Source organism: Ornithorhynchus anatinus, chromosome 5 (assembly GCF_004115215.2).
Source record: "Ornithorhynchus anatinus isolate Pmale09 chromosome 5, mOrnAna1.pri.v4, whole genome shotgun sequence".
Lineage (NCBI taxonomy): Eukaryota > Metazoa > Chordata > Mammalia > Monotremata > Ornithorhynchidae > Ornithorhynchus > Ornithorhynchus anatinus.
The window spans coordinates 58,334,999-58,352,642 of NC_041732.1; the positions used below are offsets into that span (position 1 = coordinate 58,334,999).

The 17,644-nt window shown below is 48.4% G+C and overlaps 1 protein-coding gene across 1 annotated transcript in view; it reads right to left on the reverse strand.

Annotated features, from left to right (window-relative positions):
* MORN1 (MORN repeat containing 1) overlaps positions 1–17,644 on the reverse strand; it is a 239,097-nt gene that overhangs the window by 196,004 nt on the left and 25,449 nt on the right. Inside the window, exon 6 of the mRNA XM_029064471.2 lies at positions 12,564–12,651. Within this exon, the coding sequence (XP_028920304.1) occupies positions 12,564–12,651 (88 nt within the window). The remainder of the gene's footprint in view (positions 1–12,563; positions 12,652–17,644) is intronic.

The window sequence follows — 17,644 nt, forward strand, 5'->3', positions numbered from 1 at the left end:
GTGAGGGACAGGGACTGTGTTCAACTCAATTTGCTTGTATATACTGTGCTTAGCACAGTGCCTGGCACATAGTAAGCACTTAACAAATGCCATTTTTTTTCTAAGCTCTGAGGTAGATGTACTCTTATCGGTCCTGCCCCTGTAAGGGGTTCATAGTCTAAGAAGAGGCTCACAGCCTAATAAAATTATTGATTGATTGATAGGTGCTGGAACAGTTACTAATTTACAAGAGGTTACGTTTTGGGGAAAACATTTCAAGCTGCCTGCATTGTAGGGCACCCCTGGGTTCTCTGATTTTTCGTCATCCTATAGAGTTTCTCCAAGGGGAATCGCAAACCCAGCACTTCCTCCAGACACTTTGGGTTCCTCTCCCAGGTCCGTCTGAACCCCGGCACCGCATCAGAGTTCTGGAATTGGGAGGTGGAAGGTGGGATGTGGGGAAGTGTGGTGCCAAAAAAGAAAAGAAGGGCTGAGGTGTTGTATTGTACTCTCCCAGGTGCTTAGTACAGAGCTCTATATACCCTGAACACTCAGTAAATACAATTGACTGACTGAGGTAGCTGGAAGGGGGCAGACCAGCTGGAAACTGGGCTGTCTGGCACAAAACACGCTAAGAAGTAACATTTTTTTTTAAAGGTATCTGTTAAGGACTTACTATGTTCCAGGCACCGTACTAAGCACTGGGGTGGATGCAAGCTAATCAGTTTGGACGCAGTTCACCTCCCACATGGGGCTCGCAGTCTTTACCTCCATTGTACAGAGGAGGTAACTGAGGCACAGAGAAGTGAAGTGACTTGCCTAAGGTCATGCAGCAGAGAAAAGGTGGAGCCGGGATTAGACCCCAGGTGCTTCGGACTCCCAGGTCCATGCTCAATCCCCTACCCCAAACTACTTCTCTTGGTTTCAGGTGTCTCTGCCTCTCAGGTCGATACCCATTTTTTCTTCCTAAATTCCTGGAAGTTTTCATTTCCTCCAGCTGGATTTGTGTGTTGTAAGCTTTCTCACTCACATGGATGAGGAGGCCTTCTCTGACTAAGCCTTCAATTCCTCTTCTCCCGCTCGCTTCTGCATCACCCTTGCACTAAGATTTACCCCCTTTATTCACCCCTTCCTCAGACCCATCATACTTAAGCACACATCGGTAAGTTATTCATTTATTTATATTGATGTCTGTCTTCCCCTCTAGACTGTAAACTTGTTGTGGGCAGGGAGAGTATCTGTTATAACTCTGTTATATTGTACTCTCCGAGCTCCTCATCCAGCAAGCATTCAATAAATAAGACTGATTGATTGTGAGCGGTCACTATTCATGGAGGGTTGATGTTCTGCAAGCTCACATGAAGGTTAATGTGCTGTGAGCTCTCTCACTTCTCATAATAATAATAATTATGGTACTTGTTAAGCGCTTACTATGTGCCAAGAACCGTTACAGATACAAGGTAATCAGGTTGGACATAGTCCCCGTCCCCCATGGGGCTCACGGTCTCAATGCCCATTTTATAGATGAGGTCACTGCGGCCCAGAGAAGTGAAGTGACTTGCCGAAGGTCTCACGCCAGACGAATGGCAGAGCGGGGATTAGAACCCATGGCCTTCTGACTCCCAGGCCCGTGCTCTATCCACTACGCCATGCTGCTTCTCTCGTGGAGGGTTATTGTGCTGTGAGCTCTCTCACTGCTTATGGAGACTTGTGGGCTGTGAGTTCTCACTACCCTTTCGGGACCCCAAATAGTTTGCGGCCGACTGCATAGAAGCAATCTCAAGCTGAGAGGAAAATGTTCCTGCCCCATCTCGCTTCCCAGTTTCCAAGTTGTCGGCCACAAGTTTGCTCGAGGTTGAGTGTTCTCCTCCCCGCCATTAGCATCTGGACACCTTCAGGGAAGGAAATATTTCTTGCACTTCTGTCTATTGATCCCAAGTGGTTAGTATAGAGTGATATACCTTCTTGGTGTCCAATAAATATCATTACTATTACTCCTCTGAATTCTACTACCGTCTCCTCCCCGGGTTGGGGGCTGGGAAGCGGGGCAGTCGGCTGCCATTCCCACCTCATCCCAGAAGTCTGGTTTCAGGGACCAATTCCATCATTACCTGCCCAGGGAACTGAAAAGTCGACACTGTGACAGAATTTTAAGAGTGAGTCCCGTGTGGGGCAGGGACTGCCTCCAAGCTCTTTAACTTCTATCTACCCCAGTGCTTACAACAGTGCTTGACACATGATAAGAGCTAAACAAGTACCATAATTATTATTACTGTTATTATTAAGGCATTCCCCAAACCACATCAAAATCAAGATCCAATTGCAATATAGAATCAGATCTATTGGAAGGGATTTTTTAAGACTTACCAAGACCTTTGGAGGCTCATTATCTGCTCTTGCACCCAGACCAGGGAGGAAAAGATGTACTTTCCCAAGTTCTGTGCCAGGCACTTGGTGGGCACCTAATAAACACCAATAATGAATCATTAGCCCTCTGGAACCCTGTTTTTAAAGTGGTTGTGGATCCCTGAGACTAACCACTCACTAGATTGTGAGCTCAAGGGCAGAGTTGGTGTCTGCCAACTCTGTTGCCTTATCCTCTCCCAGGTGCTTAGTACAGGGCTCTGCACCCAGTAAGGGCTCAATAAATACCATTGATTGAATAGCATCACTCCTCTCCCATCTGTCTCACGTGTGCGCTTGGATCTGTACCTTTTAAGCCCTCGATTTCCAACCCCCTTCAGCCCCACGGCACTTTGCGATTGATTGTATTTATTGAGCTCTTACTGTGTGCAAAGCACTGTACTAAGCGCTTTTGGAGAGTACAACGGAGTTGGAAGACACATTCCCTGCATATCTGTAATTTATTTTAATGTCTGCCTTCTCCTCTTGACCGGAGGCTCCTTGTGGGCAGGGAACGTTTCTTCCAACTCTACTTTTATACTCTCCCAAGCGCTTATTACAGCGCTATGTAGACTTTAAAGTGGTTTTAAAGCATTTGATCACCTTACCCCCTCTACTTAACCTCACTGCTCTCTTACTACAACCCAGCCCACACACTTGGCTCCTCTAACGGCATCCTTCTCACTCTACCTTGATCTTGTCTATCTCTCCGCTGCCCTCTCACCCACACCCTGTCTCTGCCCAGGAATGCCCTCCCTCTTCATATCCGACAGACAATTTCACCCCCACCCCTCCTCAGAGCCTTATTGAAGGCACATCTCCTCCAAGAGGCCTTCCCTAAGTTCCCCTTTCCTCTTCTCCCACTCCCTTCTGTGTCGCCCTGATTTGCTCCCTTTATTCATCCCCCTTTTCTGCCCCACAGCACTTATGCACATATCTGTCTGTCATTTATTTATTTATATTAATGTTTGTCCCTCCCTCTAAACTGTAAGCTCATCGTGGTCAGGGAATGTGTCTATTTTTTGTTGCATTTTACTCTCCCAAGTGCTTAGTTCAGTGCTTTGCTCAATAAATATGATTGACTGGCTGACTGACTGGCTGGCTGGCATCATCCATGGGGCATTCCAAGGAAAAGGAAGTGTACTTTCCCAGGACTAGCCATCCCAGTTGTGGTGCCCAGCCTTTCTGTGCTGGACTGGAGATTCGGTCGCTCACTGTGGAGTTGGCAGTTACTGCAGCCGGCTTGCCTCATAATAATTGTGGTATTTGCTAAGGGTTTACTATGTGCCAGGCACTCAACTAAGTGCTGGGGTGGATACAAGCAAATTAGGGTGGACGCAATCCCTGTCCCACATGGGGCTCACAGTTTTAATCCCCATTTTACAGATGAGGGACCAGAGGCCCAGAGCAGTTAGGAGAATTACCCAAGGTCATCACACAGCAGACAAGTGGCAGAGACTGGATTAAAACCCAGGTCCTTCTGACTCCCAGGCCCCATCCGCTAGGCTTTGCTCCTCATTCTACAGTGAGAAGCAACCTGGCCTAGTGGATAGAGCATTGGCCTGGGAGTCAGAAGATCATGGGTTCTCATCCCAGCTCTGCAGTTTATCTGCTGTGTGACCTTGGGCAAGTCACTTCATTTCTAAAGGCCTCAATTACTTCATCTGAAAATGTGGATTGAGCCCCACTTGGGACAGGGTCTTCATCCAACCCCGATTTGCTTGAATCCATTCATCCAACCCCGATTTGCTTGAATCCATCTCAGTGCTTAGAATTGTGCCTGGCACATAGGAAGCACTTAATAAATACAGTAATTATTTTTATTATTGATCACTCTCCAGTCTACAGATGTCGTTATCATTATTATTATTATTGTTATTATTACTCTCCAGTCTACTCATGCCATGCTCAGGTTGCTATTGCCACAGCAACCTTGAATGATAGAAATCATGGAAACATTTGTAGATGGACTTAGAAGAAAAAATTAGCTCATGGCTTATTGGAAAGAACATGGGTTTGGGAGTGAGAGGACGTGGGTTCTAATCCCAGCTCCACCACTTGTCTGCTCTGTGACCTTGGGCAAGCCACTTCACTTCTCTGTGCTTCAGCTAACTCATCTGTAAATGGGGATTAAGATTGTGAGCCCCACGTAGGACAACCTGATAACCTTGTATCTCCCCCAGCGTTTAGAACAGTGTTTGACACATAGTAAACGCTTAACAAATACTATCATTATTATTATTATTATTATTTTTATTTTAAAAGTCTATGTTGGAGGGCCTGACTCCAGTGAGGGGGTCAGGGAAGATTTGGAAATGAAATCTGGATGAATCGCTCTCTGCTAAGTTGGCTCAGGGAGAGAGCCCTGTCAGCAAGGAGGAGGAGGAGGAGGAAGAAAAGAAGGAGGAGGAGGAGGAAGAAAAGGAGGAGGAGGAAGTGCCTGGGCAAAGGAGGAGGCAATATGCAAGCAGTTAGAGGCGGGCACAGTGATGGGTGACCAGCCTCGCTTCTGATGAACCCAGCTCCTCTTCTCCCTCCTATTTACACTGTAAGTCCCATGCGGCACAGAGACTGTGTCCAACCCGACTCACTTGTATCCACCCCAGAGCTTTAGAACAGTGCCTGGCACATAGTAAGCATTTCGCAAATTCCATAAAACAAACCAAACACCTTTCTCCCATCTTCTCAGCCACATGGTTTCAGACAATGGGCTACGGTTTGGGAGGGAAAGTGCCAATAATTCCAAACTAGATAAAATCTATGTAAATGGTCATCATTCTTCAATAGTATTTATTGAGCGCTTACTATGTGCAGAGCACTGTACTAAGCGCTTGGGATGAACAAGTCGGCAACAGATAGAGACGGTCCCTGCCGTTTGACGGGCTTACAGTCTAATCGGGGGAGACGGACAGACAAGAACGATGGCACTAAACAGCGTCAAGGGGAAGAACATCTCGTAAAAACAATGGCAACTAAATAGAATCAAGGCGATGTACAATTCATTAACAAAATAAATAGGGTAACGAAAATATATACAGTTGAGCGGACAAGTACAGCACTGTGGGGATGGGAAGGGAGAGGTGGAGGAGCAGAGGGAAAAGGGGAAAATGAGGCTTTAGCTGTGGAGAGGTAAAGGGGGGATGGCAGAGGGAGTAGAGGGGGACGAGGAGCTCAGTCTGGGAACGCCTCTTGGAGGAGGTGATTTTTAAGTAGGGTTTTGAAGAGGGAAAGAGAATCGGTTTGGCGGAGGTGAGGAGGGAGGGCGTTCCAGGACCGCGGGAGGACGTGACCCAGGGGTCGACGGCGGGATAGGCGAGACTGAGGGACGGTGAGGAGGCGGGCGGCAGAGGAGTGGAGCGTGCGGGGTGGGCGGTAGAAAGAGAGAAGGGAGGAGAGGTAGGAAGGGGCAAGGTGATGGAGAGCCTTGAATTACCATTCCTTTGTACGGCTGGCTGGCAAGATGAGACATTTAGGAAGTCAAGGCACTCGACCAGATCTTCCAACTCCTCCTTAACCTCGCTGATCTCCTGCTACAACCCTACGCGCGCACTCTGCTCCCCTAATGCCAACCTGTTCCCCGCACTTCAATCTTATCTGTCTCGCTGCCAACTCCTTGCCCACAACCTCCCTCTGGTCTGGAACTCCGTCCCCCTACATATCCAGCAGACCACCACTCTCCCTCTCTTCAAAGACCTCCAAAAAATCATATCTCCTCCAAGAGGCCTTCCAAGACAGAGCTTTCCCACTTTTTTTTTCTTGCAGCATTTGTTAGGTGCCTCCTATGTGCCAGTCACTGCACTAAGCACTGGGGCAGATACGAACTAATCAGATTGGACATAGTCTGTGTCCTACATGGGGACTCATAGTCTTAATCCCCAATTTGTAGTTGAAGTGAAGTGATTTGCCCAAGGTCACACAGCAGACACATGCCAGAGCTGGGATTAGAACCCAGGTCCTTCTGACTCCCAGGTCTGTGCTGTATCCACTAGCTGCTTCTCCTTCCCTCCCTTCCGCAATGCCTAACGCACTTGGGTCTGTATCCCTTAAGCACCATCCTTCCTGTCTCACAAGCCCATAACCTTGGCGTTATCCTTGACTCCTCTCTTTCCTTCAGCTCACATATTCAATCCGTCAACAAATCCTGCCGGTCCCACCTTCACAAGATCGCTAAAATCCACCCTTTCCTCACCATCCAAACTGCTATCACATTAATTGAATCGCTCATCCTATCCCGCCTAGATGACGGCATCACCCTCCCTGCTGACCTCCCAAGTTCCTGTCTCTCCATACTCCAGTCCACACTTCAGTCTTCTGCCTGGATCATTTTTCCACCAAAACGCTCAGGACATGTCCTCCTGCTTTTCAAAAATCTCCAGTGGTTGTCTATCCACCTCTGTATCGGAGAAAAACTCCTCACCAGTGGTTTTAAAGCTCTCCATCACCATGCCCTCTCCTACCTCACCTCGCTTCTCTCCTTCTACAACCCAACCCACAAGCTTCGCTCCTCTGGGATCTAACCTTCTCCCTGTGCCTCCATCTCACCTGTCTCGCCACCGACCCCTGGCCCACATCCTGCCTCTGGCCTGGAACGCCCTCCCTCCTCAAATCCGACCGTTACTCTCCCCATCTTCAAAGATTTATTCAAGGCACGTCTCCTCCCAGAGGCCTTCCCAGACTAAGCCTCACTTTTCCTCCTCTCCCACTCCCTTCTGCATCACCCTGACTTGCTCCTTTTGCTCTTCCTCCACCTCCCAGCCCTACAGTACTTATGTGTATATGTATATTTGTATTTATCTGTATTGATGCCTGTCTCCCCCCTCTAGACTGTGAGCTCGTTGTGGGTGGGGAATGCCGCTGTTTATTTTTGTAAAGTACTTTCCCAAGAACTTAGTACAGTGCTCTGCACACAGTAAGTGCTTAATAAATACAAATTAATGGATGAATGAAATTCTCACTCTATCCCCACAGCGCTTGTACACATATTCATCTGTAATTTACTTTAATGTCTATCTCCCCCTCTAAGCTAAAAACTCTTTGCAGGCAGGGATCTGGTCTACCAGTACTCAGTTAAGTACCATAGATTATAATTATTAGTTTTATTAATAATAATAATAATATTTGTTGTATTTGTTAAGCACTTACAAAGTGTCAAGCACTATACTAACAGCCAGGGTAGATAATAGATAATCAGGTTGGACCCAATCCCTGTGCCACGTGGGGCTCACAGTCTTCATCCCCATTTTACAGATGAGGAAACCGAGGGACAGAGAAGTGAAGTTTCTTGCCCAAGGCCATACAGCGGACAAGTGGCAGAGCTGGGATTAGAACTCAGGTCCTCTGCCTCCCAGGCCCCTGCTCTTTCCACTAGGCCACACGGACTGAAGAAATGGGATTGAGATCTGCAAAGGGCAGCAACTCTTTCCCTCCCTGCAGACGTTTCTCTTAAGAGGAGCGAGCCGGGGCGGGGTAGGGGGTGTCTGTTGACTAACTCTGAATTTATACCGACCGCACCGCAGGCATTTCTATGATCCCGTATAACCGCGACCACCTCCATTAATCAGGGCTTGATTTCCGGTCAGTGGATTTCACTGTTTTTAGTACTCTGGAGTACATTCTCTTCAAAACCGTATCTCTCGGACGAGCGTGGCGATAACATGCTTTTATGGGGGCTTATGTCATAAATCGCTGAGTCTCCATTTTGATGTTTAAATAAATCAGGGAGGCATTACTGGCCAGTGCAGTGGCTTGACATTTTAACTGTGCAAAGTATTTCCCTACGTTGGAACATTTTTAATTGTGCATTCCGAATCGAGTTCTAAAGATTTAGAACTGCAAAGGGAGAGACTAGCCTCTTATATAAGGATAAATTTGGGGGGGTGGGGGGCTTTGGGATACCCCTCAAAGTAGGTGTTTGACTGCCACCCAGTGGAAACTAAACGCTGCCACCGCGGCTCATTTTTCGCAAACACTGCGTCCCACCTGGGCCCAGCTTTCTCCAGCTTTCATCCATCCCTCCATCTATCCATCCATCCATAAGAATAATGTTGGTATTTGTATTTGTTAAGCGCTTACTATGTGCAGAGCACTGTTCTAAGCGCTGGGGTAGACACAGGGGAATCAGGTTGTCCCACGTGAGGCTCACAGTTAATCCCCATTTTACAGATGAGGTAACTGAGGCACCGAGAAGTGAAGTGACTTGCCCACAGCCACACAGCTGACAAGTGGCAGAGCCGGGATTCGAACTCATGACCTCTGACTCCAAAGCCCGTGCTCTTTCCACTGAGCCATGCTGCTTCTCCACCCATCCATTCATCCATCCATCCATCCATCCATCCATCCATCCATCCATCCATCCATCCAATTGTATTTACTGAGCTCTTACTGGGCGCAGATCACTGTACTAAGCGCTTGGGAGAGTCCACCAGAACAGACCCAGAATCCTGGCTCTGCCACTTGGCAGCTGTGAGACTGTGGGAAAGTCACTTAACTTCTCTGTGCCTCAGTTACCTCATCTGTAAAATAGGGATTAACTGTGAGCCTCACATGGGACAACCTGATGACCCAGTATCTACCCCAGTGCTGCACATAGTAAGTGCTTAACAAATACCAACATTATTATTATTATTACCTTCCCGGCCCCACAGCGAGCTCACCGTGTGGAACTAATTCAGCATTCCATCGCTGACTGTGTCTTAACCGTTAACCGGTCCACCCCAAGCCCATGGGGGCCTCATCCTGAAATCCCACCGACAAGGGTGATGTCTGTCATGTGCCCTGGTTCCATTAGGGAGCAGCATGGGCTGGGGGGTAGAACACGGGCCTGGGAGTCAGAAGGACCTGGGTTCTAATCCCAACTCCACTGCTCGTCTGCTGCGTGGCTTTGGGCAAGACACTTGATTCTCTATGGCTCAGTTACTTCATCTGTAAAATGGGGATTAAGACTGAGAGACTCTTGTGGGACAGGAACTATGTCCAACCTGATTTGCTCATATCTACCCTAGTGCTTAGAACAGCGCTGGATACATTGTAAGTGTTTAACAATTATCATTATTATTTATTATCAGACAATCATATTTATTGAGTGCTTATTGTATGCAGAGCACTATAGTAAGCGCTTGGGAGAGTACAACACAGCAGAGTTGGTGTTCACGCTCCCTGCCCACAATGAACTATGTCGAACCTGTGACCTGCTCAGGGCTCAGGGAGTCACAACTAAGATTGCTCCCTAACTCCTCAGACTCGACCACCTGGAATAGCTTTTAGCAGGAATGATAATGATAATAATTGTTGAGCGCTTAGTACGTGTCAAGCACTGCACTAAGCATTGGGGAAGATACAAGATGATCAGGTCCCACATGGGGCTCACAGTCTAAGTTGGAGGGAGAACAGATATTGAATCCCCGTTTTGCTGATGAAGAATCTGAGTCAGTCAGTCAGTTGTATTTACTGAGCGCTTACTGTGTGTAGAGCAATCAATGTATTAAGCGCTTGGGAGAGTACAATACAATGGACACATTCCACGCTTACAACCACAGACAAGTGACTTATCCAAAGTCACACAGCAGGTAAATTGTAGAGCTGGGATTAGAACCCAGGTCCTCTGACTCCCAGGCCTAAAATCTTTCCACTAGGCCATGCTGCTTCAATGCCAGGTGAGGTTAAGTTGTGGGTGATCCAACTGAGTTCATTCTTTCCATTTAATTATGGTATTTGTTAAACCCTTACTATGCACCACGCATCATGCTAAGCACTGGGGGTTCATTCATTCATTCAATAGTATTTATTGAGCGCTTACTATGTGCAGAGCACTGTACTAAGCGTTTGGAATGAACAAGTCGGCAACAGATAGAGACGGTCCCTGCCGTTTGACGGGCTTAAGGTCTAATCGGGGGAGACGGACAGACGAGAACAATGGCAATAAATAGAGTCGAGGGGAAGAACATCTCGTAAAAACAATGACAACTAAATAGAATCGAGGCGATGTACATTTCATTAACAAAATAAATAAGGTAATGTAAATATATACAGTTGAGCAGACGAGTACAGTGCTGAGGGGATGGGAAGGGAGAGGGGGAGGAGCAGAGGGAAATGGGGGGAAAAGAGGGTTAAGCTGCGGAGAGGGGTTGAGACAGGATAGGTCAGAGACAGTCACCGTCCCTCATGGGGCTCACAGTCTCAGGGGGAGGGAGAAGAGGTATGGAATCCCCATTATACAAATAAGGAAATTGAGGCCTGCCGAAGTTGTGGCTTGCTCCGGGTCCCACAGCAGGCAAGGGGCAGAGCCGGGATTAGAACCCAGGTCCCCTGATGTCCAGTTCTGGCCACCCTGCTTCTCTGCAGCTCAACTGCTGAAATCTTAAGACTGCCCAGGAGGGCTCAAAGCATTGAACGTATACTTTTCAAGCTGCAATCAGGTTGGCCAAATGTTGGGCCATTTCCCTGACCGCTTGTTCTGCGGGGGCGGAGGGAGGATGGAGAATAAGTACCTTGCCCCTGCAAGGCGTTCTGGGAGATGGGGTGTGACAGACGTGCTGACCCACAGGGAGTCAGCGGGAGCCGCTTCTTATTTCCTGGGTTAATGCATGAATGGCATTCTCACGGTCCCAGACCAATAAGATTCGACAGACCATGTGCTCCGGTGGAAGCCACGGGGGGGGCAAATCTGCCCTCCAGATTTCGCTCGGGGCCGTCGTCTCTGAGAAATATTCCTCCCGTCATACTAATAATAATAGCAATAATCATAATGATAATTGTGGTATTTGTCAAGTGCTTACTTTGAGCCAGCCGCTGTTCTAAGCGCTGGGGTACCCGGTGCCTGGCATGTAGTAAGTGCTTAACAAATAATGATAATTATGGTCCTTGTTAAGCGCTTCATTCATTCATTGAATCGTATTTATTGAGCGCTTACTGTTTGTCAAGCACTGTACTAAGCACATGGGCGAGTACAATATAATAACAAATAGACACATTCCTTGACCACATTGAGCTCACAGTCTAGATGGGGAGACAGATATTAACATAAAAAATAAATAAATGACAGGTCTATACATATGTGATGTGGGGATGGGAGAAAGGATAAATGAGGGAGCAAGTAAGAGCGGCACAGAAGGGAGTGGGAGAAGAGAAGAGGGCTTAGTCCGTGAAGGCTTTTGGGGGGAGATGTGCCTTCAGTAAGGCTTTGAAGTGGGGGAGAGCAATTATCTGCCAAGCCCTGTTTTGAGCACTAGGGTAGACACAAGTTCACTAAATTGGACACAGTCCGTCCCACATGGGGCTCACAGTCTTAATCCCGATTTTCTACATGAGGTAACTGAGGCCCAGAGAAGTGAAGAGATCTTACCAAAGTCACCCAGCAGACAAGTGGCAGAGCCTGGATTAGAATCCAGGTCCTTCTAACTCCCAGACCTGGGCTCTCTCTGCACAGAGTAAGCGCTCAATAAATACGATTGAATGAACGAATCCATCAGGCCATGCCGCTTCTCCGTGTCGTATAATGGCCGGGGGGTATGCGCTGGGGTTCTGTGGGACTCTGTAGGACAGAGTGGGGGTGGAAGAGGTTCATCCGGAACACAGAACTGGGCCCTGCACACGGGAAGCACCTAGCATCAGCTCTGAGCACAGGAGGCCCCCAAGACCGAGTTCTGCACACAGCAGGCCCCCAGGCCGGAGCACTGCACTTAGAATAATAATAATGATGTTGGTATTTGTTAAGTGCTTACTATGTGCAGAGCACTGTTCTAAGCTCTGGGTTTTTGTCCCATGTGAGGCTTACGGTCTTCATCCTCATTTTACAGATGAGGTAACTGAGGCCCAGAGAAGTTAAGTGACTTGCCCACAGTTACACAGCTCACAAGTGGCGGAGCTGGGATTCAAACCCATGACCTCTGACTCCCAAGCCCGGGCTCTTTCCACTGAGCCTCGCTGCTTCCCGGAAGCAGCTTAGAAGACACCCCGGACCGAGCTCTGCTCATGGGAGGTACGGGTCCAGGGCTCCTGACATTGGAGGTGCTCAGTAAGCACTGATGATGAAGAGGAGGATGGGGAGGGGGAGGATGACGACGATGATGAAGCAACCACTTACGCTTTAGAGAGCAGCCCGGGAGCCCCTTTTTCTAAAGTGGGGCACCCGGAGGCACTGGCCGCGGGGGGGCTGCTGCCGGGGCGGCCACCGGGGCCTGTACCTGGTAAGCGGTTCCGTCAGCCGAGCACCACTCTCCGTGCCCCTGTCGCCGGTCCAGGACCCAGTCTCCTTCGTAACGATCGCCGTTTCTAAACCAAACACACAGAGAATTGCTTTCGCTCTCTATCAGAGCCTTTCCTTCCTTCATTCAATCGTATTTATTGAACGCTTACTGTGTGCAGAGCACTGTACTGAGCGCTTGGGAAGTACAATTCGGCAACAGAGACAATCCCTACCCTATGGGCTCACAGTCTAGAAGAGGGGAGACAGACAACAAAACAAGACAAGTGGACAGGCATCAGTAGCATCAATATAAATAAACAGAATTATAGATGTATACACATCATTAATGAAATAGAATAATGAATAATAAATATGTACATATATAATAATAATGTTGGTATTTGTTAAGCGCTTACTATGTGCAGAGCACTATTCTAAGCGCTGGGGTAGATACAGGGTAATCGGGTCGTCCCACGTGAGGCTCACAGTCTTAATCCCCATTTTACAGATGAGGGAGCTGAGGCACAGAGAAGTGAAGTGACTTGCCCACAGTCACACAGCTGACAAGTGGCAGAGCTGGGATTCGAACCCATCCCCTCCGACTCCCAAGCCCGTGCTCGTTCCACTGAGCCACGCTGCTTCTCTACAGAAGTGCCGTGGGGCGGGGAGGCGGGGGTAGAGCAGAGGGAGGGAGTTGGGGTGATGGGGAGGGGAGGAGGAGCAGAGGAAAAGGGGGGCTCAGTCTGGGAAGGCCTCCTGGAGGAGGTGAGCTATGAGCAGGGATTTGAAAGGGGGAAGAGAGTTAGTTTGGCGGAGGTGAGGAGGGAGGACATTCCAGGACAGTGGTGGGACGCGGGCCAGGGGGTGACGGTGGGACAGGCGAGAACGAGGGAACGTGAGGAGGTGAGCGGCGGCAGAGGAGCGGAGCGTGCGGGCTGGAGAAGGAGAGAAGGGAGGTGAGGTAGGTGGGGGCCAGGGGATAGACAGCTTGGAAGCCAAGACTGAGGAGTTTTTGTTTCATACGAAGGTTGACAGGCAGCCATTGGAGATTTTTGAGGAGGGGAGTGATGCCTACTGCGGCGAGCCCTGACCAGAGGGCCTTGGTCGGAGAGCCTCGGTCCAGAGAGCTTCAGTCAGAGAGCCTTGGGCCGAGAGCCGGGTCCAGAGAACACCAGAGAAGCAGCAATAGCAGTGATAGTGGCGTAGTGGATAGAGCACGGGCCTGGAGGGCAGAAGGACCTGGGTTCTAATCCTGACTCCACCCCTTGTCTGCTGTGTGGCCTTGGGCACGTCACTTCACTTCTCTGGGCCTCAGTGATCTCATCTGGAAAATGGGGATTGAGACTGCGAGCCCCACGTGGGACAGGGACTGTGTCCAACCCGATCTGCTTTCGTCCACCCCGGCTCTTCGTACAACACCTGGCACACAGAAAGCATTAATAAATACCAGAATTATTAATAGCCACTCATAACCTGTGGGTGAACTCTGGTTGTCATCTGTATATTTGTACATCTGCACCTCTGTATATTTATATTCTTTTGAATAGTCATTTATATATTTACTTGTACTTTCATTTATGCATTTATTCATTCCCCTGTTTTGCCCAGCTATATCCTTACCACGACCTGCTAGATCTTTGCTCTTCTTCCTGCTCACACTGTCATCGTCGATCAAAGTACTTAGTGAGCGCTTACTCTGTGCGGTGCACTGTACTGAGCACTTGGGAGGGTACGCTACGACAGAGTCGACAGACACATTTACTGCCCCAAATAAGCTTACAGTCTACAGGGGGAAAACAGACATTAATCAGTGGGAGGTGGATGCAATATACTCAGATCAAACACAGTCCTTGCCCCATATGGGGCTTGCAGCTTAAGAGGGAGAGAGGGCAGGTACTTAATCCCCATTTTACAGATGAAGAAACTAAGGGACAGATTAGTTAAGTGATTTACCCAAGGTCACAAAACAGGCAAGAGGTAGTGCTGAGATTAGAATCCAGGTCACCCGACTCCCAGCCCTATTCGTCTTGCTTCCAAGCGGGGCCTAGTGGATACAGCCCGGGCTCGGGAATCAGAAGGACCTGGGTTCTAATAAAGCCTCTGCTGCTTTTCTGCTGTGTGACTTTGGGCAAATCACTTTACTTCTCTGTGTCACTTCACTTCTCTCTGCCTCAGTTACCTCATCTGTAAAATGGGGATTAAGACTGTGAGTCCCATGTGGGACAGGAACTGTCCAACGTGATTGGCTTGTATCCACCCCAGCTCTTAGTACAATGTCTAGCACATAGTAAGTACTTAACAAATACCACAATTGATGAATTGGGTCCGACCCAATTTGCTTGTATCTGCCCCGGGACTTAGTACAGTGTCTGGCACATAGTACGCACTTAACAAATACCATAATTAATTAACTGTATCCAACCCAATTTGCTTCTACCCACCCCAGTGCTTAGTCCAGTACCTGGCACATAAGAGCTTAATCAATCAATTGTATTTATTGAGCCAGTTACCACAATTACTATTATTACTCTCCCAAGGGCTTAATACAGTGCTTAGTAAATACTTTTGGCTGATACTAAGCACCTAGAAGGTACCGTGGAAATAAAAATCCCCCACCCTACCTTCCATGAGCTTACAGTCTAACTGGGGACACTGACACCGAATCAAATGAGCATTAGAAGGAAAGAGAGGCCGGGAGGAAGGTGTCGCAGGGGGCCGGATGGCCCATTCTGCAATCCCAGGGTTTGGCCCCCGACCAAGAGGGCTTAAGGTAGCCAATGGCTCCTGCAGATGGATGGAATCAGAGCGGAGACGAGACCAAGAGGGCCGCTGACAACATTTTGGCACTTTCCTCGCAGAGTGGGAAACCAGATGACAGTGAGTGATTCCGATTGATCCCTCTGACTGGCGTTCGTTGTTTCTCTCCACCAGAGACGGAAGCAAAAATAGACTGCGCACAGATGGTTCTTTATGCGATCCCACCTTCGCCGAGCGCCTGACTGCCAGAGGCCCCCGGGGCCGAGGAAAGGCCCTGGACACCCCGTCGGGGGAGCAGGAGAGGGGTCCCGGAGCAACCCGGCTCTGGTTGACAGGAGGGTTCGGGGCAGGGGGGCGGTGCTGCCGAACTCCTTTTTCCAGGCTGCATGTTCAAGCAGTGTGGCCTAATGTATAGAGCCCGGGCCTGGGAGTCAGAAGGACCTGGGTTCTAATGCCGGCTCTGCCACTTGCCTGCTGTGTGACCTTGGGCAAGTCACTTCATTTCTCGGTGTCTCAGTTCCCTCAACTGTAAAATGGGGATTAAGACTGTGGAGTCCCATGGGGGGCAGGGGCTGCGTCTAACCTGATTAGCTTGGTATCTACTCCAGCGCTTAGTATAGTGCTTGACACATAGTAAGTGCTATACAAATACCATTATTATTACTATCATTAGAATCGGGGGGGTGGAGTGATGGGGGCAGAAATGCTAATTGAGGAAACGGGGAGGTAGGAGAGAGGAGAGGGAGATAGAGAAGAGCTGAGAGACTCACTGCTGGTCCCACTTCATCACCTGGAACCACCCGAAGGGTTTAAGAGGTGGAAGCCACAGGGCAGGTGGCCACTTGGCTGTTGCCTGACTTTGGCCAAGCCACTTAACTTCTCTGGGCCTCAGTTATCTCATCTGTAAAATGAGGATTAAGACTGTGAACGCCATATGGGACATGGACTATGTCTAACCTGAGTAACTTGTATCTACTCCAGAGTTTAGTACTCTCTCCGGTATGTAGTAATCGTTTAACGAACAAAAAAAAAATCCAAAACAAAGAAACGAGCTTACAGTTTAGTCACTGTACCCTCTCTCTAACCTTCCTCCTCTACCCTCTGCCTTAATTCATTCATTCATTCGATTGTATTTACTGAGTACTTACTTTGTGCCGAGTATTGTACTAAACACTTGCCCACCCTATTCCTCCTTTCTGTGTCACCCATGATCTTGGATTTGCACTCTTTATTCACCCCTCCCTCAGCCCTTCAATACTTATGTACATATCTGTAATTTCTTTTAACGTCTGCCTCTCTCTCTAGTTTGTAAGCTTCTTGTGGGCAGGGTTCAGGGCTACCAGTTCCATTGTATTGTACTGTCCCAAGAGTTTAGTACGGTGCTCTGCACATAGTCCTCAGGAAATACCGTTGATCGATCGACCCATTGATTGCCTAAAACCTTTTTTCTGTTCCTTGCACCTGGAATGAACAGAACATCACTTTTGGAGTGATTTTGCTGCTGGTTCATCCAATTTCACCCACCAGCCATCCACCTTATGTCTGCATGTATCCTCCCACCTCTTTTTTTTAACGGCATTTGTTAAGCCCTTACTATGTGCCAGGAACTGAACAAAGCCTCCCCTTCCTGAGAACACCACCCTGATCCAATCAATCAATCAAACAATTCATCGATTCATCAGTCAATCAATGGTATCTATTAAGGGTTTACTATGTGCAGAGCACTATATTTAAGTGCTTGGGAGAGTACAATACAACAGAATTAATAGAGAAGTTTCCTGCCCACAAGGAGTTTACAGTCTAGAAGTGGAAAAATCAGTGCTGGGAATCCATCCAAAGGCTCCAAGCCCAAGCGATCCCAATCATCATCACGCCTCGTTTCGAGAGAAAGAAGGTGGAGTAGGCTAGGGTAGTCCAACCCAGGGTTTTGGAGGGCTACGATTTCATTCAGTCGTATTTATTGAGCGCTCACCATGTGCAGAACACTGTACTAAGTGCTTGGAAGGTACAACTCGGCAATAGAGACAATCCCTACCCGCACTGGGCTTACAGTCTAGAATATGCAGAGAAACAGGGCTGCTTTCATAATGATGATGAAGCAGTCAGTCTGTCATTCACATTTATTGAGCGCTTACTGTGTGCAGAGCCTAGGACTAAGTGCTTGGGATAGTACAATATGCTAATATAACGGACACAATCCCTGCACACAAGTTTACAGTCTAGAGGGAGCGTGGCCTAGAGGGAAAAGCATGGCCAAAGAGTCAAAGGACCTGAGTTCTAATCCCGGCTGTCACTTGCCTAGTGTGTGATCTTCCTTCCTTC